This window comes from Amyelois transitella, chromosome 19 (assembly GCF_032362555.1).
Source record: "Amyelois transitella isolate CPQ chromosome 19, ilAmyTran1.1, whole genome shotgun sequence".
Lineage (NCBI taxonomy): Eukaryota > Metazoa > Arthropoda > Insecta > Lepidoptera > Pyralidae > Amyelois > Amyelois transitella.
Genome location: NC_083522.1, coordinates 1847617 through 1873842, shown reverse-complemented (window position 1 = coordinate 1873842; position 26226 = coordinate 1847617). Strand labels below are relative to the sequence as shown.

Genomic DNA, 26226 nt, shown 5'->3' with positions numbered 1-26226 from the left:
CTAAAAAAGGATAGTTGGATATTCTCGTGGGAGTATGAAGAACAGGATTTTTCTTTATGCACCGGAGGAGCCACAGCTGCTCCCTGATGATAAACTTTAAGAAGGGGTAACTCATGTATATCACTCTTCTGTAGAAAGATTTTACAATTTGTATTAAGAAGTCATGTTGAATGGGATAAAAGAGAAAAAATACTTCCAAAAAAATTGTATAAGCCTTTTATTCAAGGAAAAACATTTTATCAATAAATAAAATTAAAAAATAGGTATATGTAAAGGTAAAAGCAGAGATTTATTTTTACACATTTATCAGTTATTTTTAACCCCATTGAGACAACTCTTGTTCTTGTTTCTCTTCTCGGTCTGCTTATAATTCTTCTTATAGAAGTCGTAAAACATGTAGTACACGGTAACAACAGTTGAAAAGTAGAGTGGAGTCACACCGAGAGGGGCAGGGCAGTTGGGCCAGAACACTTGAGAGGAATGTATAAGCATTATGGTGAATTGGATCTGGAAAAAAGGCATAAATATCTGTTTGTTAATACATACATACATACATATGGTCACGTCTATATCCCTTGCGGGGTAGACAGAGCCAACAGTCTAAAAAAGAGTGTATGGCCACGTTCAGCTATTTGGCTCGATGAATAGAATTGAGATTCAAATAGTGACAGGTTGCTAGCCCATCGCCTAGAAAGAATCCCAAGTTTGTAAGCCTATCCCTTAGTCGTCTTTTACGACATCCATGGGAAAGAGATGGAGTGGTCCTATTATTTTTTATATTGGTGCCGGAAACCACACTGCTTTTGTCTGATTGTTAATGTCTTCATAAATAAGTTATTAATAATATATTAGTACTTATTTTTTACTTTATGTTTGTCTTGACTTTTCTGGATACTTTTTATCCCAGGAAAAGTTCATGCAAACCCATAGGTAGTTAATAGTTTTTTCTTAATCCGCAGAGCAAACATACTTTCATACTACTTTATTTATCATACACTAGCTTTTAAACATAACTTGAACGCGTGAATTTAGCACCAATTACAAAAGAGTACAAGTTTTTCGCTAATCCCACGGTAGGTAACTAAACTTTTTAACTGGAATGACTTCTTGACTAAATTGATAAATGAAGGGGTAACAAATAAACTTTCCCTATTAATAATATCAGTTTGAATAGTCTATCAGAAAAGTCTATCTTTCTAATGTAGGCAAACCAACTGGAATCAATGCGAACATAACACCCTGACGTTTCCCCAGGGTTGTTTGTGAGAATTTCATCTTTCTAGTTATCACGGTTTATGAGATTACAGCCTGGTGACAGACAGACAGCACAGCCTAAGTAATAGGGTCCCTTTTTATGTATATGCAACTCTAAAAACCACTCACCATTTGCATTATCGTGAGCCACTTCTTGTACTTCGTAAGGCGGGCCTTGACACTAGGGCTTCCTTCCGAGGAGAGGAGGTAGTAACTGTACATTATCACGTGTATTCCGTTGTTCAGCATGGGTGGGAACGATGTTAGACCACCTGGAATAGAAATATATAAAAGTAAATATAATAAAAAAATATATACATACAGGAAAAATTACACTGATTGAGCTAGACATGAAGGAAGTCCTTTTGTTGTAGAATACTTACCCGAAGATTACTATTAACGATTCATTAATTCTTTTTCATTCGATTAATTCTTATCTTTCCTATGGATTTTTAAAAAGCTACTTAGGGGAAAACTGCTTAACGTTGGATTTTTCTTTTAGCGATGGGCTAGCAACCAATCAACCAAAATAATGACATTTCAATCTCGATTCCATCATTAACCTGTGCAGCTGAACACGCACGTCTTTTCAAGACTGTTGACTCTGTCTACCGTATCGACGTAAGATGTAGTGACGTGATTTTTAGTATGTATTAGAAATTACACCCTATTAGCGACAAAGTAAGTTCGAGACTTGTGTAATGGAATATTAAATCCACTATAAATATTTTTTTAATAATATATAAACATGTATATAAATAAATGCATTTATATACTCGTTTACGGGGTAGACAAAGCCAATAGTTACGGGAATACTGAAAAGACTGGTGGCTTAATGATGGGATTGAGATTCAGATATATAGCCCATTGCATTAAAGAGGAATGCAATTTACATTAGCCTACCCCTAAAATGAGATTGACCTTGTTTTATCACATGGTGTGTTGAAAATTGAGTGTATGTGTGTGTGTGTGCTGTTAATGACTCATTGTTACTTGTTATAGCTGATAAAAATGTGTATGATAATGATAGCTATCGGTGTAAGTGACGAAATGAAATGCGGTGTCCAACGCTGCCCTGGTATAACTAAAATGCCGTTATCTGCCAAATCCTTGTTTTAAGTAAAACGTCAAAAACTGCGGTAAAAATTTAAACTGATGCCATTCATCAATGAGAACGCCTATTTATGACTTAAAGGTACCAAAAAGTTGTATATACAGATCGAAAGAGGTTTTTTTTTCTTATTTTACTGGTAAAAAAGGTGTAAATCCTGATGTCAGATAACGGCATTTTAGTTATACCACGGCAGAACGATAGTTACTTCTATTCGCTTCAATCTTGACCGCAGCAATTCGGTAGTTGCTACAGATGAGTGTCAAATTTAGTTCCGTTCTGTACCATACATACATACATACATATGGTCACGTCTATATCCCTTGTGGGGTAGACAGAGCCAACAATCTTGAAAAGACTGATAGGCCACACTCAGGTATTTAGCTTAATGACAGAATTGAGATTCAAATAGTGACAGGTTGCTAGCCCATCGCCTAAAAAAGAATCCTAAGTTTTTAAGCCCATCCCTTAGTCGCCTTTTACGACATCCATGCGAAAGAGATGGAGTGGTCCTATTCTTTTTTTTTTACTAGTGCCGGGAACCACACGGCACCCGGAAAGCACACGCAACACATTCTGTACCACTGCGTCCAAAATGTGATCCCGCCGCTCCACCCCGATTTGGCGATATAAATAGCCTTGACATTTCACTGAATAGACCTGCGCGTTTCAACAAGTCAACGCCGCGTTTCAAATTGACCGTAGGTATTTATGTTATTTATTTGCATTTTGTTACGCTAAGAAGAAATATATATGAATTAAGGGAATCTAAACCCTTTTGGAATCATACACAGTTAGGAAGAAGTAGTGCTTCAGATCTTGTAGGATGTGAAAGCTACAACCACTGGCCATAACAACAAATTAGTTTATTATAAATTCCTAAAATCTTCCTTTTAAACTTAAATGAAAATTGTTTACGGACATAGTTCGATCTAGTAGGTTAAGGTGATATGGAATAATTTCGATGAGAACATAATGTTAAGGCTAGTTTTCACGATAAGGAAAATTGCATATTTTGTAGGTACTCTTTTCGCTTCCCAAGACATCTATAGGAAAAGATATACTGGTCCAAACTTCTCTTAATTTGTCAAACACCACACGCCCATCGTCAACATTTTAACTTCACTTAGAAATTTCAAAGAAAATTATTTTCATCAAATTATTGAATCAATTACCATGTTCTTCTCACCGTAGCGGCGATTTATAAGTAAATTATCAACTATAAGTCACCGTTACATAACATTACATTGCTTTCCAAGTAAACCCTGATGCTTTACAATAAGGGTCATTTTCTACAACTGTCGTCTTCACTTTCACCAAGTAGGTAGGTAGGTACTTAACTTACTAACTCGTTAGGTTTACACGTTGACCTGTCGCAGACCGCGGTTTCGTGTATAAAGTACGGCTATTGACAGTATAAGAAATCGTGGAAAATTCCATTTATTTCTTAAGCTATTTGTTTGTTTGCAATATCTTTATTGTATATACGAAAGAACACAAAATACAGTAAATTTTTACAACAAAATATACAAATGTAGACTTATTCCATTTAGGGATCTTTTCCAGTCAACTATTGAATAATTGAGGGAAGAGTGACTTGAATAAGACAGAAGTACGTACAGTTCCTTATTATATATAACATACCTACATTTATTTATTATTAAATATCTTTATCTCAGTACAGCTTATATTTATTGTTAGTTTTCATTTAAATTAGATACAAAAAAAAATTTACTTAGATATAATCTAACTAAATCTTTCTTGGTAATATTGGAAATTAGAATTAGCCAATACAAATGCCCTTTTCATTTCAACAAACATGAAGATAAAAGTTTCACTGATTATAATTTCTCGGAAAAATAAATAATAATATTTTTTAATTTTTTTTATGTGTACCAAAAATCGTTCAATTGTAAATAATGCGGTTCACAATTTTATACTTTTATATCGATAGACTTTTATTTCTAGTCTAGTGGCCTATCAGTCTTTTCGAGACTGTTGGCTCTGTCTACCCCGCAAGAGATATAGACATGACCATATGTATGTAAGAATACATATTACGATTTTACTCTGATAAATCAATTTTATCCTTCAGAAGGTAAAACGCAATAAAAGTATTAAAAACGTGTTAGTTTATAGAGCAAATAGCTAGAAATAGAACTGCAATTAACGCTTTTGTTCCCAGCGTTTCAATTTCATGAAGTTTTCATGCCTCCAGAGCGCGGCCCGCTTTAATGAGAGGGTCGGGAGTGTTTGTGTTTACTGTGGCAACACCCTGTATTTGTTAGTATAGTTTACATTTTACCGAATTATGTGCTAAGCTGCAACAACTTTATCTAGATACGTATTAGTTTCATGTTCAACTAAAATTTATTGTTCCCTGCGATTACGTACAGTTATTTACATACATATAGTCACGTCTATATCCCTTGCGGGGTAGACAGAGCTAACAGTCTTGAAAAGACTGACAGGCCACGTTCAGCTTTTTGGCTCGATGATAGAATTGAGATTCAAATAGTGACAGGTTGCTAGCCCATCGCCTAAAAGAACAATCCCAAGTTTATAAGCCTATCCCTTAGTCGCCTTTTACAACAACCATGGGAACGAGATGTAATTTCTATTGATTGAAAATTTACAAAAAAAATTAAATGTACCTACTAAATGTCCCGGCAAACGTTTTTTTGCCACATAAATAATTTTTAAGTAATTTCTAGTTCAAAATAAATGATAAGGGTGGACAACCCTTATCACTAAGGGGTATGAAAAATAGGCCCATTCTCAGACCTACTCAATATGTTTACAAAATTTCATGAGAATCGGTCAAGCAGGAGTAGGTACAGGAACGAACATTCTCGTGTCACACGAGAATTTAATATAAAAGATGTCATATCTTCGAAATTCGTTCAGTGGTTCCCATCATGGACAAATTGGGTAGTAATTCCTATATTTTTTTTTATTTGACTTAGCATTAATTTTCTTTGTCTGACCGAAAGGTTAACTGGTAGATGTAAATGTTTCTAGCATTAAGACTGACTGTTGCATATTAATCGTATCAACCAAACCAATTTCCCTCAGCACCTACTAGATATGCCGCGGTTAGACTATTCGATATGAAGACTGTTTTAGTTACAATTAGTGTAATAAGAGTTAGTCAGTTAGACTCTTAAAGTCTTCCTGTAGGCGAGTCTTAATATCAAATACGTAGTGTAGTAAGAGTTAAGAGTCCGACCATCTCGTTCTATTAATATAACGAGAAATAACTAGCACATTCATTTAAACATAATCATTTATTCAACATGACCTTTAGCTGGAAAAGCTTAGAGATGGGACGCGGTCCTCAGACAGAGGCCTGTTCTACTTCAATGAATAATTTAGATGTCATGAAGTGGATGGAGTCGTTAGATAAAATTTATGCTTTACACCGAAGATGTATCAATAGTATAAACGAAATAAACATACTTAAACCATTCATGAAGAAGAACAATATGAATGAAGAGATTTATGAATGTGGATGAAGCGAAAGAAGTATACAGGGATCGTGGCAAGTGGAAGGATGTTGTCTCTGCCTACACTTCCGGGAAAAAGGCGTGATTTACGTATGTGTGTATGTAAAACATGCATAGAGTTGGATGTGAAAAACTTATTTGATATCTAATAAACCAAATTATATATGAGATTTTTTGGAATATTAAATTAACATTTACATTATGATATATCATATTTATTTAAATTAATATTAACTTTAACATCAATATTTTGTCCAAGTTTTAACGATCACAATATAACGTCAATATCGGACTGGCTACATTATTTAACAGATTATTAACAACATTGCCAACATATACAAAATCGTCTAGATAGACTAGTTTTGTTTACTCAAATAATGAAATTAAAACTTTATAGCTCGTAAATGCAAGTCTATAAAACGGAACAGGCTTCCTATGATTGTAAAACTAAATCTTCTAAAGCAAAACACGCAATTTTATGACTTATAAGTTTTACAACTATATAAACTATAGTAATCTGAAAGATAAGGAAAGCGTACATGCTAAATAGAAGGTTAAATGTAAATATTTCTATACAATAATACTAATAAGGACGTCCTGGCAAATATCAGGTCAAGAGTGCCCGAAACCGCCGAGCTTTCATGAAAAGTGTTATAAATGTAGATGAAGTAAAAGAAGTATGCATAGATCGTGGCAAGTGAAATGAGTAGGTCTCTGCCTGCCTCTCCGGGAAATTTGATTTTATGTATGTATTAAAAAGCCATACAGCTGAATGTAGCCTTTCAGTCTTTTCAATACCGTTCTGTTGTGTTGGCTATGTCTACCCCACAAGGGATATAGACGTGACTATATGCTTAATGCTACTGTATAAAGCAACACCAAAATCAACAAATCTGATTATTTTTCTTGATTTTATATATATTTTTTGAAGGAAAATCATATTTCACATTTTCGCTTCTAAATCTGTGGTAAGAGGCTTAACTTCCGTGAGAATATTGGAATATATTGCACCTTAAAGACCACATCTCTTTCAACTTGAATCTCCACATGGTTGTTCGTGAGTGGCATTTATAATGTAAATGCTTTTTACATGCTGTTATTTCAACAATACATACTAAAAGCCTAAATATTCTGCAGACAGTTAAGCATGATAAGCCAAGCAAACTGCAGGAGAACCTAGGTCATATTCAGATAATCAAGGTTCAGGTTAAAATATATTTGTATGTAAAACTTAGATAATACAAGGAATAGTTGAACGTGTTATGCTGAATGAATTTGCAGAAGGGGAAGGGAATTAGTCTTTTTGTTAAGACCGTTCTATAATGAAGATTTAGTACACCGGACGTTGAGTAGCCTTGAGCATCTGTGTGCAATTCACTATTAAATTGCTCAAATCCAATACCTTTCGGTCCAAATTGGTTACTAAACTATGTAATTTTAACTCATTTTGGTCTAGTTACTTTAATATAAATGATGCGATTACTTTAACTATTGGAAACAATAACTTCTTATGAGACAGGTAGATGGGAAAATTTTAATAAACTCTTCTCTATTATCGTTACTTTGACGGTATCTGTGGCGCAGTGGTAGTGCAGTCGTCTATGGCACCGGAGGTTTAGGTTTCGAATCCCGGCTCGGGCTTGATGAGGAACGAAATTTATCTAATTGGCTGGGTCTTGGATCTTTATCTATATAATAAGGTAGCAATTTAATTATAACACTTTGCACCAAACCAAATTTTGTTGGTAATTGTCACTCCTTGTTTAAAACAATATTTTTAAATGTCCCTCTGAACCATTATCAATTAAAGATAGCCTCTTTCCCGATAAATATGCAGTAATAATAGGGTAAGTCCGGGGTAGTTGGCCATAGTTTTTTCTTAGCTCTACTAGAAATCAAATACTTATATTTTTATAATTATTTTTATTTTTTATTAAACTTTAAAGAATCGACTTTGATATTACAAACATAAAAGTAACAACTTCTAATGAGAACACCTTACTAATTAAAGTTTTTTTAAAATCACAAGTGGCCATCTCTCCCGAGGTGTCCGGGTGTGATGGCCAAGGCATTAGAGGTAAGATGGCCATAACTTAACTCTAGGCTTATAATTACTTTTTGGTCTCATTTTTACTTTTAAGTCTTCTTTTCTCTTCGCCACATCTGGAGCACTTCAGTTGTGGCGGTTTCAAATGCAGTACAGTGTCCGTGAACCCAAAAATGGTACACTGTACATTGAAGCCAGTCTTCGATGAGAAGTGTTTCGTAGTAATTCTCACCACATCCACGGCAGTTGTCTTTTTTGTCTAACTTTCTGTTTTTATTCTTATCTGACAATATTTTTAATGGAATCTCGTCACTATTATCAGATAATATTCGAATGGCTTTTCTTTTTACACATTGAACAGTACCTTTTCTTGTCTCTTCCTTTTCCTTTTTTATTTTGACACATTTTCTTACGTTTTCCTTTTTTTGACTTTTTTCTGCAGAATTTTTTCTAGTTTTGATGTGTTCTTCCGATGTCAATAGTGTTCCAACTTGCTTTGCTCGTTTACGCACTTCAATCAATTTTTGTGGAATAGGTGATATATCCTGTAAAATTCGAGATGGGGTGTAATCTGGATCTTTACTGGATGAAACCTCTTTCGGAGTGCTCGGATGTGAAAGATTAGACGTCTTGGCAGTTCTTACGGAGATTTTTGATCTTTTAGAACTGATTACAGGGCTATGGTATGTTTCACTTCTTGATTCATGAGAACACCCTGGAGCAGGTTCCTTTTCATTGTCCACAGCAGATGCACATTGGGAAAGCTCTTGTGTAGCGGAAGTATTCCTTTAGTCACTAGATTCTTGAATAAATGCGTAATCTGTCAACGCTGTAATATGATGGCCATATGGCTATCATACACCGATTACAATTGGCCATCTCTCCTTCTTTTCCGTCCAAGATGGCCACAACTAAAACTAAAACAATTCATGACACGAAACAAATAATTTTGACGTAATAACTTAGCATTGTTTGTATACTTTGCAACAAATACAAATATCACCATTATTTTCAGAAACTGACACCGCAGTTGTATAAAACAATTGACATCAAAATAATATTCACAGTAGTCGAAAGAAAAAACAAAGGATTTACTTACTTTTTCTTTTTTTTTCGCCAAATCTTTTGCCGTACCGTTGCTCTCACGGACGACGCGCGGCGAACTAAACGATTAACAGTGACATCTAGTCAACGAGTCCCTGAAATATTTCCATAGGCCATCTCTCCCCTATGGCCATCTACCCCGGACTTACCCTACATGCATCAGCCAATAGCTAACTTTTGAGGTCTCCTTAATACTACCTACCTACGTCTCATGACTACGGCAGAACACATCGCGTGTTTGATGCACCGCATATCGTAATGACAATCCCGTTTCTTCGATTTAGTCTGTGGCAACATGTCGTCAAGTTAAACTATTACGACACGTCATTTTCGAACGTATGAACTTGTGACCCTTAATTTTACAAGTTTCTGATGAAATTTCATATTTTGTAGTAGTAAACGCGTGATTTTGTTATTCGAACACTATTTTGGTAATAGTCAACTTTTAACATGCGACAGTTGCATTCGGAATGTATGTTCAACGTATTTGATTAGTCATCAAATCATCAGTTTATTCTTTAAGTGTCGGTTATTATGAAATTAGGACTTATTTTTCTGTCGGGTTTTATAAAATAGTCACCTCTTTAGCCTTATTCAGTCCTTTCTTTTTTTCCTATTCCTTCCTTTATTCACGAAGGTTCCTGGCTTTATTCACGAAGTTTAGAAGTATCATCAATCTCAATTTTATCTTACAGCCATATAGCAGAACGTGGCCTATAAGTCTTTTCAAGACTGTTGGCTCTATCTACCCCGTAAGGGATATAGACGTGATTATATGTATGTATGTGTGTTTAGAAGTACTTATTAGCTTTGTGCCACAATTAAATGCTTATCCCAAGTACTTTCTCCAGTATAAGTAACCTGGTAGATACTCGTAATGCTAGGATCGAGTTCACCTGTTGTAGATTCAAAACTTAATAAAATTAAAAAAAAATATGACCTCAGAGCTGGCTTAACCCACACTATTTTACTGATAGGTTCGTATTTCATCAATATTTAGATATGTATTGATGTAATAGTCTCATCAAGCTTCAATTTCACAATAGATAGACTAGTCCTTCAGTTCTCTCATAACTCACAGATTCGCTACACATGTCCGTATTGCATTAATTGTTTTCTCTATTCTATTGGAACCTAATGGGTCATTAATTGTAATTTTTTCATTGTGTATGTTTCAAAGTTTGTTTGTTTGTTTGTAATATCTTTATTGCGTAGAAATTTACACAGTAACAAGAAAATTGTACAAAGTTATAAAAGAAACAAATCACCTGCAATGGCGGACTTATCCCATGAAGGGATCTCTTCCAGTCAACCGGCAAACAATAAAGGAACTAGATAATTCAGTACAAAGTAGTAATACCTTAATAAAGTTGTTTTGTCCAAAGGGAAAAACGCTTTACGCATCTTTTTGTCTGGCTAACTTAGCATAATTTAAAGTTGCATTAAATGCCAGTAGTTAAAACTAAATATATGTATAAGCGAAACGGATCTTTTATTTATGTTTAAAGCATCTAAGTGATATAAAATAACCTCTAACCGATGGGCTAGCGACCATTCACTTTCTCTGAATTTCTTCATAATCATCATCAATGTACGGGTAAATGATGGAATTGAGATTCAAATAGTGACAGGTTGCTAGCCCATCTAGTCTAGTCTAACAAGTTTAAACAAGTCTCCCTCTAGTAAGTCTTTTGCCAATTCCTTAATCGCTTTTTACGACATTCATGTGAGATTTGGAATGGACTTATTCTAAAGTACCAGGAACCACACGGTACACAAGGAATAAATACTCAAATATTGACGAAAATATTAATTAAATTTTATGTTATATTAATTTATTTCATTATGCTAATTTAATTGCACTGAGGTTAATCTAGTTTTGCCATTAAAAGTATTTTATTTTTCGTTACATATAATATTTTACTGAGCGAGCAATTCACCCATTCATCCAGTTGCTTAACTTAAACACATCTTAAAGCTTTGTTGAACTTCTTCCATTAATCTTCAAAGTAATGCCATGCCTTCCGAGTTAATTGTTTAGTCATTTGTAAGAAACAACCAACAGTTTATATATATGTAGAGAATAGATATACAGACAGATACACAGTCGCCGGTTCCAAGGGAACATGACCTTTTGGGGAGAAAGGGACTACTGTGAATGATGTTAGTGTTAAGAGTTCATCTTGAATCGTTCGTGTTGCATTGTCATTAGTACTAAAATAAATGCTTGTTTAATACTTTTTAAGCTTATTTGTATCTGTTGATTTTGTTAAATATTGCTTATGTGGAAACGTCGTATATTGTTTTTGTATAATCCAGAACTAAGAGGAGTTCTGGATTTGATCCTCGAAAATAAAGAAAGGAAACATTTTGCAGTTGGAACTAATTTGGATGTGTATCTCAGTTAGTCACTGTTAAAATCTCATTTCCATCATGACGCCATACAGCTGAACGTAGCCTTTCAGTCTTTTCGAGACTGTTGGCTCTGTTACCCTGCAAAGGATTTAGACGTGACTGTATGCATGAATGTATGTTTTATCAGTTATTATCCCGTAAATCAAAGTTTGGCTGAGTTGCTCATTCTTAAACCTGTGTTTACGTCACCATTGTCTGGACCAATGGTTCGGTTTGACTGCTAACAAATTGAATATCTTCCCGCCAGGAAGGTATAATGCCTGGGAAACCGCGGCTCCGACGATGTTCAGTCGGAGATTGTATTAATGTTCCAAACTGTGAAGACTTTGCTTGCGCGATTTAGCGTACTCGCTGTAATTGGCTGATGCGTAGCATTCTTCACTGCGATTGGTTGATGGCGTGTCTTGTTAGAGATGTTGCCACATTCCGATATATTTATTCAATTTGACAGACGTAGACGACATGGTTTTATTTTCCGTAAATGACTGATCGAATGTCAGTATTAAAAAAATACTTAAAAAGAGGAATTAAATATATACGATTAAACGGCCTGGGTTCTTAAGGTACAGCGAAATCATGACCTGACTTATATTTTTGTTAGAAAATGACAGATCAATTTCCTACTTAAGTTGGAAAGTATGTTTCGCGACGGAAACGGGCAGTGTGACCTAAATTTGTGGCAAAATCGTGACTAACATTTTTACGAATCGGTGTTATTTTCAGTTCCCGAATTAATTAATATTCAGGAAATAAAGTACTCGTAGAATCATATCGTGGAATTAAGTAAAAATGCGAGTACGTTAATAGGAACTTGTGTGGTTATATGGTCCTAGACTGATATATAGATATTTCGCATTTAAAAAGTCAAACCTTAACAAGAAATCATAAACGTAAAACAAATCATCGATTTCCACCAAAACAAAAAATATATATATTATCGTTTAGCTGGATGGTTATATCGAGCTGATCGATATATTCGTTTATTCGTCTTTAAAGACTGATGCCTTAGTCTTCCTCCTAAGGTATAAACATTTGATATAAGTAAGTATGTATGTAGGTAGATAAATACCATAGAAATGGAAAAAGAAAAACATGGCAGTATACCAAGAGCTGTACAATAACGTGGACAAGCGATACAATGTCAACAAACAACTCGCAAACCTATTGTCATGTTACAAACTATCTAATGTGTAGAAAACTGTCATACCCAACGATTGACTGGTAGATAATGCTTCTAGCATTAAGTGTATTATACAATACACCTAAAAAATGAAATCAGGAAGAAAGACTTCGAACCTGAAAATTACAATAAAGATAATATCCTGATCAAATCGGAGACGTTCTATCGAGAACAGAACAAGATTGTGTACCCCTGCATGAAAAATGTGGATGACATGAAAGGAGTTTGCAGGGATATTGGCAAGTGGAAAGATAATGTCTCTCTGCCTAAGTTAGACACCGGGGAAGAGGCGTAGTTTTATGTATATACATATATGAAAAAAACCTACTGGGTACAATAAAACACACCAGTGGAACAAATAAGGGTCATACTGTCTGCGATAGTTAGTTATCGCTATATAGTTATCACTATAGACTAGTGGACCAATGGACCAATGCTCTTACGGTGAGAGAAATCATTGTGAAGAAACATCCACGTTCAGGTAACTGGATGTATAACCATGACCCAAAATGGGTTATGTTCCCCAGCAAAGTTTGCGCTCGTTAGATGGGAGTCGCTTCGTGTGAAGACCTGACTCACCCAATCCAGGATAATGGTTGAAGGCACACCCTGGGCTATTCTCCGGAGAGGTGTGGATGTAATCGGGACAAACGCCAGGAGGAAGAAGATGATGACCTTAAACGAAATCAAGTGTCACATCTGTAAATTGGTCTAGGCACATTTGCTGCCACGCCTTCTCCATACAGAACAGTTAGCCATCATATCGATTTCCGTTAAAACCAGGATATTTTTTGCAACTTTTAACACAAAAATATATCAATTCTATATTTCTTGCAGCATAGACAGACAAATAATCACACGACTTAAAGCCCATCACCTAAAATCTGTGATTTAATTTTAACGCTCTTTTTACGATGATGGAATTGAGATTCAAATTGCTAGCTCATCGCATCGCCTACATACACAGGGTTTTAGAAAACTCTGGCAAGAGTCGTAATATGTTTTTTTCTTTTTTAAAATTTTCATCTAAATTCTCTGAGTCGTAAGGTATTAGGTAACTGAGCGGCCAGCCATATTGATTTCCGTTTAAGTCCCTGGCTGGGTTTCCCTAAATTTGCGTTGCTCGGAGTTCCCAATGAGTTTGTCCAATTAAAAGTAATCTCAGGTTTCAGAAACGTTTGTGAAAGTTTAGTCCATTTCTTTAGGTAGGTACTGTAATGAAGGTACATGATACAACAATTTTGATGCATGATACGTATTTTAAAGAAAAATAAATTTCGAAAATGTTCAAATATAGTCAGATGTGTTCGCGGCTTGTCGGCGTACGCGGCGAGGCGGGGTAGTTTGTGGCATGACACGCTAAGACTTGGTCCAACTGATATAAAAAAATTCTTCTCCCACACCTCTAAAATAGCAATACAGGGGTCAAATTTTACGGCGAACGATGTCGCGGGCCACAGCTAGTCACAAATAAACTGATAAATCAATAGCTGAACAGCGAGTCCCAGTTCAGCTTTATCTGTTTTATCTTGTCCAGTTTATTGTTGAGCTTTGTTTGTTAGCTCAATATTGTATTGATGTTCTGGTCAGAGTGTAAACGTTTTTTTTTTATTTAAATAGATGAGATCGGAATAATCAATGATACAAAAAACACCTAAGAATTATATTATTTCTTAATTTTTAAGATATCAATAAAAGCATATTGCTGATAGATAGATTTCTCTGAAGGTTTGACAGATTATGTCGCATCTGATTTGTGTGAATTATTCAACATTAAAAACTTGCTAGCTGTACTTTTTCAGAAATTTCGACTGTTTCTCCTTAATTCTCCACAATTCGTCTTACACGTTTCCCCATTATCATATTTTGAAACTTTTTTCATAATTCTGTTTTTTTGACCAACTGTCCTACAAATTTTGTGATCAAAATCCTTTAGCAACCTCAAGACACCTTACCAATTTTTTTGAAAAAAAAAAAAAAAAAAAAATACCTTTATTTACTCCACAACAAGATGGCCTAAAAATACTTATTATCTCTGATAAATATACCTGTGGACAATAATCGTTGTGGAGATCTGGTGCCTACGCTAGGTGTCAAAAGAACCTGTATTGCAGGTCACCAGGTCCCCCGCCCGGTATGACACAATAAACGGTAACTATAAGTGACTAACTTAAGGTTATACAATTCTGCAATTTAAGAGTTTTAGACATTGAAAAATTTAAACTAAGTACGGGAGCCAAAATCATACAACAAGTAAACAAAATAGTTAAAGTTATGTAACTAAACTACTTATTCCTAAAAAAACTATAATTTAAAGTAATTAAGTATCTAAACTAGATTGGGTGATCCCACAAAAAACAACTCAGAGTGTGATGAAATACATTTGTGTTAGAAACAAAGTCATATGAGCAATAGCAATAACAGTAACCATAATGACAAACACCATAGTAAGAAAATATTGTGCAATTAGACGATTGGGTGTAGTAGTTCTTCTTCTGAAATCCGTAGAACTTAAAACTTTTAGTCCTGACTCTGCACTTTACGAGGCTGTAAACATACATAGATATATTCCGTTAAGGCAATATCATAGCGAAACATTTTGAAATTGGATTCCCGCGGGATATCAGACCCTGCCATTTGTATGAAGTACAAGGTCGTGGAATATATGCTGGCAGAATCTTTATATTGTATATAGTTAACACTGTAGCATTTAGATTCAGAAGTATGAGACATTACAAGATTCAAGATTATCAACTTCGCTGTGTTGTTCTTTCTTTGTGATTTAAATTCAAATTAAATCTATATCAATTTCCGTTGAATGGTTTAAATAAGTCGTTAGGAAGTAGCTTCTCTGGAATCGTAAATCTAATTTTCAATCTATGTTACACTATTTTCTATGTTACACTGATTTAGATAACTCATCACTGGCTCAAAGAACTACAAAACACTTGGCCAGTCCATGGCAGCGGTTGAGGTTGGTTTGGACGAATTCGCAATTAGTCTTAGACAAGATTGGTACAAAAATACTATTATTTACGTTCATCTAAAAGTCAGACATACTCAAGTATGTCTAAGACTCGAAATAACGTGATAAATCTACCCTACACCGAATATTGTTCGGTTAATCATTGTGAAGTAGGCGAAAGAACAACGTGAGAGACAGGTGTATTTAGTTATTTTGTGACCACAACATTAGCGAGCGAAGGTAACGACAAGCGAGCCTATTAAAATTAAGACGACATTAAATGAATTTTGGACCAATCGCTCGTGGGACTTATCGTATACTAGCGACCCGCCCCGGCTTCGCACGGGTGCAAAATTCGGAAAAAATTATACATAAAAACGTTCCTCTTGAATCACTCTACCTGTTACAAAAAACCGCATCAAAATCCGTTGCGTAATTTTAAAGATTTAAGCATACAGACAAACAGACTAAAATAGCGACTTTGTTTTATACTATGTAGTGATGTAGTGATTAGACATTAGACTAACTAATCGTTCCCTACGTGACAGAAGTTCGCAAATGATCGTCAATAGTATATTTGTGCAATCCGTGTCAATTTAGTTATTTGATGATTCATGCACATATTTGCAAACACATAACGAACAAACAATCCAATCAATCCAATTTACAATTTTGACATGCTGTATGTCAATATTGCGTATGTAATATCATAATTACAGATTTGTGTATCAACATCAAAATAAACAACGACAGAACTTGCTTTTTTTATTATAATGTGCTTGTTACAATACATATTCTTGACATAAATTCGCACATATAAATGTTTCATCTTGTCTGAAACTTATGTCACGAGATACTAACTCAACAATACTTTATTTTATTATAAATACTCACTCAAGACCTATTGCCAATTTGCAAAAGTTCGTTTCTCATCATGCCCTCATTGGTTCATCTAGTCCATTTATAGTATCAGAGGCATTCAGTAATTTAGAATTTCAGTGTTTATTACGAAATTTTAATTAACTTTCTTTCTATTTATTTCGTTTTTGTAGATCATCGACAAGAGAAATCCTTGAAAAGCACACAATGCTCTTTTACCACTGATCATTAGTTGTACTTTTTCAAAGATTTCCCATTTTCATATTATCAAACATTTTTCATAATTCTGTTGTAATTTTTTGTCCAACCTCAACAAATCATGCGATGTTTAATTAACTGCCTATCTATTTATTTCGATTCTCGGTCGTTAACAACTTGCGTGTTCGTTACATATAGTGTTCTCATAGTAAATCAATCAATTTCTCCAATAAATCTGATTGCTGTGATTGCGCTACTTTTCAAATGCCACAATCATCAAACTAAATGAATAACCAGAACATGATACGCAGCATGCATCTTTTGCATTACACTTGTCAAAAACATCGTTAGTATAATTGATTTCATCTGTGTAATCAGTGTCTCTTCAACATCTAATCTACACATATATACATTCATATAATCACGTCTATATCCCTTGCGGGGTAGACAGAGCCAAGATCAAAGAATGAAAGGCCACGTTCAGCTGTTTGGCTTAATGATAGAATTGAGATTCAACGCTTACACGAGGAATCCCAAGTTAATAAGCCTATCCCTTAGTCGCCATCTATGAGAAAAAGACGGAGTATCCTATTCTTTTTTCTATTGGTGCTAGGAACCACACGGTACGTCAATATTTTAACTTGTTTATAATCAGAAATGTTTTATAAAGAACATTCTATATATATCCAGCAATGAACATTGGATCTTTCGTGCGGGTCAGGAACAATTGAAAGTTTAGTACCATTCACAAAGGTATGATTTATGATTGAATCCTGTTTTGGATATAATGTTTGTTACACGATTCATTATGAAATAATACGACCTTCATATATGTTTATGGTTTTGATGCCAAATCATCCTCCATCATTCATTACTGTTGCTAATTGCTTGTATTCTAAACATCATCATAGCAAAATAGGTCAAAGAGATATAGCTGCCATCAGATATTTAGTGTAGTGATGGACTAAATGTGGTGGTGTGATGTACTAATGTTACTTAACGTTCAATGATTTCTTATCTTATTTAAATGTAAATACTTATTTTATTCACATAGTGTCCTATCGTCTTATTCCATTTGAAGATCTTGATCAACCACTGATTCCTGTGATTAAGTAGTATTCACACGTGATAATTTACCAACAGCAAAGACTGGCCGCTTGTTGTTTCGCAATGAGATTCTCCATGCTTTAGAAACGATTTTGATTGAGAAAGATTTGCTAACAGAATACATTCGCATTAATTTTAAAACGGACTCATATCTTTATACCAATTTGGAATTGGCTGTCTAAAGGACAGCCAATTCCAAATTCGTATCACACAAAATGGTACTCACGGGAATAATTGTAATACTTACAGTTATCACATATAACTCTTTAAATAATAATCGCTTCTTACTCCGAAGCGTCGGAAATTCAATTGAGAAACCAATAAGTACGTTATGAAAGGAAAAAAGTAAAGTGAAGTGCGACCCTTTTCATTGTCGGTAAATTGCCGTTTCTTGGCAGATTCTCGATAATATTGAAAGCTGAAGTGAATAATACCTACCCTTTGAAATGCTAAAGTAATCATAATTAGTGTAGGTATTATACATTCCCTTGTAGAAAAATAAAATCAAACAACCTTTTATTATATCAGTGTAACGGCAGAGCCTTTGTTCTAATGTCCACCTACTACAATCCTTTTAAAGATATCAGAAAGAAGTCTTAACATGAATGTTATTACTTACTTAGTCTAGCTTCAGCAGAAGGGACCTAATGGAGGCTACACTAATAGCAATCCATGTGGCTTTGCATTGGGCTGATAAAATCAAAATTTTAGATCTTCAACACGAATAATAAGATTACATACCTCCAACATATTTCACTCCAGACCAAATAATGATCAGCGTGCTGACATGATGATAAACGTGTAGAAACGACGCCTGCGTCTCTTTCTTTCTTAATATAAAGAACATTGTCTCAAACAGCTCTAAAAGTTTCAGCACTGTCGTCCACCAGAGAAACCTAAGCATTCTGACCGGTTCTGGTTTCATTGAGTAGTCTGGGAGGACGCAGCCCATGTGGTAGGTCGTTGTCCAGCCTGAGGTCAAGATCTGAAAGTAGAAATAGATTTCCTTAATCAATGACCAAAACTACATTAAACACGTCTTTATGCCTTACCGGGAACGATATAGCAATCAGCCTCGAAAAGACTACAAGACCAAATATAGTGGAATTATAGCAGTTAAACTGACTTTTTTCTTACTTATGCTACCAGACCGGGATGGCAGCTTTTTCAATCAACATCAATCGATTTCCTATTAAATTCTGCTTTGCTTTATATTAACTTTAAAGTAAGTTTACTTTTCCGCGTAGAGGTGACTTGTGACGATTGGAATTTTTATCAGTCATCTACTACTCGTCAACATCTTATCAATTCTATTGTGCTAGATCAAACATGTCCATTGTTTTAGGTACTTGAGAAACTTTGATTGCATTTTATTCATCCCAAAAAGTGTCACAACAATTGAGTTTTATCTTTCGTCAATCTTTTGGACTTATCAACAGCTGAATATTAGCCGTACATTTGATCCAACCAAGTTTGAAGAAAGATGCACTCGTAAATTTCATAGCTGAGCACAAAATTCAATATCAAACAGAATGAATCTGAGATGATTATAATGGTTTTACCTTTATGTGCTCAATTATTTGTTAAACCTCATCGCCTTGGAATAAGTACTCCTTTGCCGTGCCTATTAACTGCTGAAAATTACCGATAGGTTCCTAATTTCTCCAAGATTAATTTAATGAAAACGCTTTGCGCAGGGCGTTTGCTTAATTATTTCCTTCTGAGATGTTCGTTCATGCTGCATTTAACAATTAGTGACCCAATCCACTGAGTATATATGTTTGCATTTACAAGGACTGCGAACTAACTGCCATGTCATGAGGTTTTAATCTTTATTTATTTATGTACATATGATTATATACAGGAGCATTTAATACAGTAATCTTTATCATCTGAGCCTGGCTTATATCATAGTATTTACGTAGTTCAAAATATGTATGCCACTTTTAGCCCTGATCTGAATTTGCCGTTGAGTTATCTGCACATGACTGTCCGCCTACAAAAAGCTTTTTTTTTGGCTTGAAATCATTATTGTCTTAGTAGTTACCTCTAATTTCGCAAAGAGCACTTATCATATCGACAAGGAAAAATGTATCGTCAAACATTTTTATTAGGCAAGAAGTTTCATGTTATGCATTATCGCGATTATAGCATATACGGTTTAATCGCACGTAGCACAATCAGCAATTTAACCTATTGTATATTTTGTATAACTAGGTAAAATCAAACTGTTCACTTTTATGAGTCACTATCATAACAGCGCCGCGATCTCTGTCTTTATATTAATTTTATCCTTAATTAAATATAATATGGTTTATTTTAACTTTAGTGTCTATCATTTATACCTATCTATCAGCTTCTAGTTAGGTAATATCCTTAATTGTAGGTATTTAACTGTAAAGATAATATCATCGATATAAGTTTACATAAAAAAGTACCTGTAATAACAAAGTAAGAATTTTTTTACAAAATTTGCTTCGTCACTTATTACTTTCAATCCAACTTATCCTTGGCTCTTTCAAAGCTCCGATCAGTATCACCGGAAGATCCACAAAATCTTCGGCACCGAAAATGGAAGCGACTGATATAAATCGATGTTACAGATAAAGTGCTATCTTAATTGAGTAGGTGTCATAACAAGAGTAATGGCATTCTCACCAATAATTGGCGGTCTGAACATTCTGTTTCTGGTTCGGTATATTAGTAAAGACGTAGCCTTCTGATGATTATTTCAAAGCAATGATTGATACATCAAATCTATTTCTAAAATCATAATATTGGGCAACTGATTGAACATCTTGGGAAGTTCATTTTATTTTTCTGTATGCCAGAGCACTAAAGCAACAAATTGGTATTATCGATGCATTATCGTTATTAAGTAATTTATCTAATGTTTTTATATTAACAATTATTTATTATGTGCCGTGTGGTTCCCGGCAGTGCCGTGTGGTTCCCGGCACCAATACAAAAAAGAATAGGACCACTCCAACTCTTTCCCATGGATGTCGTAAAAGGCGACTAAGGAATAGGCTTACAAACTTGGGATTATTTTTAGGCGATGGGCTAGCAACCTGTCACTATTTGAATCTTAATTCTATCATTAAGCCAAATAGCTAAACGTGGCCATTCAATCTTTTCAAGACTGTTGGCTCTGTCTACCCCGCAAGGGATATAGACGTGACCATATGTATGTATGTATGTATTATTTATTATAAACGACATTGACCTCATTTGGATACTAACTTGCTGTTGATCACACTCTCATGCAACATCTCTTATTTGATTCAAAATTTTATCAATATATGGTTCCAGTTCTGCTTATAAATTCGATTCAAGTTCATGAGCATGTAGACCAAGCTGAGCCAAGAAATAAAAATTTTGTGAATTCAGGTCACACCCGTTGATAAATTACCCGCGATCTCCGCGTCCTGTACTTTCATTTACCCAATATGCCGTAATGGTCTTAGTCACAAGGTGATTCATGTAACTTTTGGGTTAGACGGATCCCCTGAGAATCTGACTTTCTTCATTGTTCTCTAAATATTTATGCAATGTCCTTAGTACATTACGAATATCTTTTTATAATTCAAATGTTTTGTGTGAATCTTTCGATACAACCATGAGGTAGTAGAAGTAATTAGTAAGTTTTTAGTGTCAAATATAGTATTTAATAGTACCATCACTACGTGCTTGGCTGGTAGCGATAAAACCATAGTATATGTGTTTGCCAGATATTTCTCTACCCGCGTGAATTATAGAAATCAATCAAGGAAAAGACTTGAGATTTTTCTTTTAGGCGATGGTTCTAACAAACTGTTGAGTGTGTAATTCTTGCGTTTTATTTAGAAATGTATTGAAATACATATTATTTCGTAACTTATTTATGCATTAAGTTGAAAATATTGTTACTTAATTCTTGTCGTAAATAGAACTTTTACCTCAGCATGCGACCTTTTAACTGTTACGAAATAGCAATCTGATCACCTCGGAAACGTTATCGTAACGATATCGAAATTGTATCGTCTCTATTTCAACTGCTATTGAAATGTGAGAGCATTATTAAACCCTTTTTTGTTACGTCACGTCCTGTTGATATTAATACTGTTAAACTTTTAGTTTTTGTACAAAAATGTGCCACTTCTATATTTCACACTAACTATAGGATAATCTATTGAAATCGAATACCATGAGTTTGAGTAACAATAGACAATTCTTCATGTTATACAACATTTAGATATTGTAAGCCGGATAAACTCTATGCGTCGAAATAACAATGAATTTTCATAATTTAATTTCAAAACTGTATTTGTGAATTGTGATAGGGAGTGGTACAAGTACTCGTACATTAAGTTTGTCAAATTCGTTATAAGTAAGCATTTTGTTATCGAGGGAAACAAAATTTGGGAACGTCAATCTAGGTTCATGATCATGCCGTGTGGTTCCCGACACCAATAAATAAAGAATAGGACCACTCCATCTCGTTTCCATGGATGTCGTAAAAGGCGACTAATGGATAGGTTTATAAACTTGGGATTCTTCTTTTAGGCGATGGACTAGCAACCTGTCACTATTTGAATCTCAATTCTATCATTAAGTTTTAAAGCTGAACGTGGTCCATCAGTCTTTTTAAGACTTTTTATATATTAAAGTAAGTAAGTTTAAATATATATATATCAAGATTTGAATCTCAAGTCCATCAGCCATACAGCTAAACACGGTCAGTAAGTAAGTAAATGCTTTTTTGTTCACTAAAAGAGTACACTACAAATATAAAATAGTAGTACAGTACAAAGGCGGGCTTATCCCCAAGTGGGATCTCTTCCAGTCAACATGACAATAAGAGGATCGCATACAAAATTGAGGCAAGGGTGAACAACAGTTCACTTACGAGGTATGATGCGGTCTTTCAGATTTTCACGACTGTTGGCTCAGTCTGCCCCGTAGTCCCCTAAGACGTGATTATTTGTTATGTTAACCATTGAAGATACAATCATCATCATTATTTTAGGATACTTCATATCGCTTAATAATTATCAAATTTATCGTGACCAAGAAAAGAGGCCCATGCGCAGAACTTACATAGATAATGGAATAATGGTGAAGACTTACGCCCCAAGTGACCACACAATTCGCGATGATCTGCACAATGTTGTACCATTTTATTATGGTCTTCAGGTCGTATGCCTTCCTGTGTCTCATATGCTTTGGGAGTATCACCTTGATCAGGGTCAGATACGTCACGATGATAAAGAATATTGGCCATGGCGATTTCATCAAAAGCCAGTCTTTCACACGGGGATCTGGAATAATAACGTGGTTTACTATTACTATAAAACATTCTAAGTATTTTTTTCGGCTTAAAAATACGACCTTAAAATGCTGTTTATCAACATAAATATATATTTTTAAGTCTTGTCTTGAAAAGACATGACGAAAAAAATAAAAGCCACGTTCATCTATAGAGCTTAATAATGGAAACGAGATTGAGACAAAAATAGTGTCAAGTTGCCAGCCGATATATCGCCTACAAGAATAATCTATAATTTATAAGCCTATCCCTTTCTTTTTTTTATCAATAGAATTATGAAATGTGTTAACGTCAATTGGAAAAGAGGCTTTCATTTGTTTTTTCATCATAAAGCGGCGACATTATACTAATGTAAATTCATCATTATAGTCACAGCGAATACCCATTTTCTAGTTAAAGAATGGAGATAATCAGTTGGACATTTCAAAATTGCAAAACTAACAAACATATTATTTAAGCTAAACTAACGTAATCAAGAACATTGTTTCTGAAATTTTACAAATTCATACTCATGGTCAACTGCTGCACGCCTTCTCAGTTGCATTGGAAAAGAATAAAAGAATTGATACAGCATCACGTGGCCAACATTTGGTAACACTTCGTATTGCATAGTAAAATTCTGAGTAAGTACGACAACATTGCTAGGTGTTAAGGTTCCGTAGATAATTTAAATACGCGAAGAAAGTAATGACGCGGTAAAAGAAGCTAATTTGAAGGTAACTTGAGTAGTTGATATGCTGTTGACCGCCTTTGGAACTATTAGAACAAGACTGAAGGAAGAGATCCCACTTTTTTAGTTTTATATTTGTAATGTATCCCTCTATTGAACAATAAAGCATTTACTTAGTTATTCCCCAAAATAAAGGAATCATATTTTTTTTTACAACAGAAATTATAGTGTAGTAGTATTCGTCCACTTCTTCGACACGTGCGCTTCTGAAGCGGTGATAAATATAATTAGATTTAAGTGATGTAATGTCAATAAGTGATACCTTGTATCCAATATTGTAAATAAATCTATTATATTCTATAAATATCTACTCGTAATTTGAATAAATCGAAATGGGCTCCAAATAATTGACATCGAAACTATATAATCAAGAAAAACAGAAAGAAAAAAAGAAATGTTTGTTTTCTTTAAGAAGCTAGCATCAAATATTGAACAAAAGTTTTGATTGAATTTCTATTGGGCTTCTCGCATTTACCACGGGTCCCTGAAAACTTCTCGCACGCTCGCTCTCATTATTGTATTGGCATAAATTAAATGTTTATCTGCATCTTATCTCTGAATCAATCCTTCACTTGGATTGTGGAAGAACGGGCCGGTTTTTTATTTATTATTTTATTTTAACAACGATTATGATGGTGAAAGGATTGTTTGTGAGATTGTAACAAAAAAATATATTATTTTTAACTAGCTAATGCTGATAGTCGTGTGGTTCCCGGAACCAATAAAAAAAAAGAATAGGACCACGTCATGTCGTTTCCATGGATGTCGTAATAGGCGACTAAGGGATAGGCTTATAAACTTGGGATTCGTCTTTTAGGCGATGGGCTAGCAACCTGTCAATATTTGAATCTCAATTCCATCATAAAGCCCAACAGCTGAGCTGAACGTGGCCTATCAAACAGTCTTATAGACTTTACAGTAATATTGTTGTGCGGTGTGGTTCCGCCGCCGATTTTGTGCCCTGTGGTTCCCGACACTTTAATAGAATAAGTCCACTCCATCTCTTTCCCAGCGATGTCGTATAAGGCGAATAAGGGATAGGCAAAAAAATTGGGATTCTTCTTGTAGGTGATGGGCTAGCAACCTGTCACTATTTGAATTTCAATTCCATCACTAAGCCACACAGACAGTTGACTCTGTCTATTCCGCAAGGGATATAGACGTGATTATATGTATACGTATGTATGCAATTATGTTATTTAGAAAAGTTATTTACCTGCTCTCTCATAAAACACTGTGTTGTAAATGCTGAACACTGAATCCATAATTTTAATATTGTTTAGTGTGAGGAAGCACTGCACGATTGTCGTGCGTTTTGCGGAATTTGGACCGTTCAATGAAACAATTTACATAAACCCTTTACCGTTTCGATATATACTTGTACATCATGTTCATTTTGTTATCAAATGTTATTTATATATTTTACTTCAGAATAGGACCACTCTCAGGACATCTTTTTTCCATATATACGCACATATAATCACGTCTCATACATACGTCCGGGGTAGACAGAGCCAAAGACAAAGATTGATAGGCCACGTTCAGCTGTTTTCCCATAGATGTTGTAAGAGGCGGCTAAGTAAATTAAGTGCACATTCATCTTACGCAAGCTAAGCTACTACAAGCAATGTTAACTACGAGTATTTTTAATTTTTTAAACCAATCATTATCAATGATCATCATCATAATCATCATGATCCGCTTGACGTTAGTCCCGATTACATCCTCTCTTCGTTGGAGAGGAGCCCGGGGTGAGCCTACGACCATGTTCTTAGATTGAACAGGTTTTTACATAAAGAGACTCCCGTCTGACCTCTGCACTCTTTACAGGGAAACCGAACCCATATTGCATTAAGGATACGATGATTTCCCTCAACAAAATATATATATAGCACCTTAATGTTGACATCTAATGTATTTAAGTCATTTCAGAAGACCCACATCTATAAAATAGGGTAATACGTTGCGCGTGCGCGTCCAAGGTTGCACATTACTTGCATCGTTTTGATTCATTCATTTGTTCCGCCTATTATCAACAAAGTCATTGCGATGATTACTGTCACGATGTGATGATATTTACGAAAATATTTTGAAACAACCTGTAGATGAGTGCACTCATTGAAATGTATGTTAATTCAGGTTCACAAAGTCATGTGGCATTCATTTGCAATTTTTAATTTTTTGAGTAGGATAATTTGGCAAGTTGCGTGTATTTTTGAAATAACAGGAGTGACATAGTAATATTTTAATTATGCCGTGTGGTTCCCGGCACCAATACAAAAAAGAATAGGACCACTCCATCTCTTTCCCATGGATGACGTAAAAGGCGACTAAAGGAAGGCTTACCTACAAACTTGGATTCTTTTTAGGCGATGGGCTAGCAACCTGTCACTATTTGAATCTCAAATCTATCATTAAGCCA

General features: G+C 34.8%; 2 protein-coding genes across 2 annotated transcripts in view; one reads left to right on the top strand and one right to left on the bottom strand.

Annotated features, from left to right (window-relative positions):
* Positions 1-26226, top strand: part of LOC106139352 (oxysterol-binding protein-related protein 9) — a 68311-nt gene that overhangs the window by 2112 nt on the left and 39973 nt on the right. The window lies entirely within an intron of this gene.
* LOC106139735 (elongation of very long chain fatty acids protein 7) lies at positions 286-25069 on the bottom strand. The gene is made up of 5 exons (XM_013341233.2): positions 25021-25069; positions 22876-23066; positions 18508-18751; positions 1384-1526; positions 286-507 (listed from the first exon to the last, which is right to left on the bottom strand). Exons 1-5 carry the CDS (start codon positions 25067-25069, stop codon positions 307-309), a joined length of 828 nt encoding a protein of 275 aa, XP_013196687.2. The 3' UTR covers positions 286-306.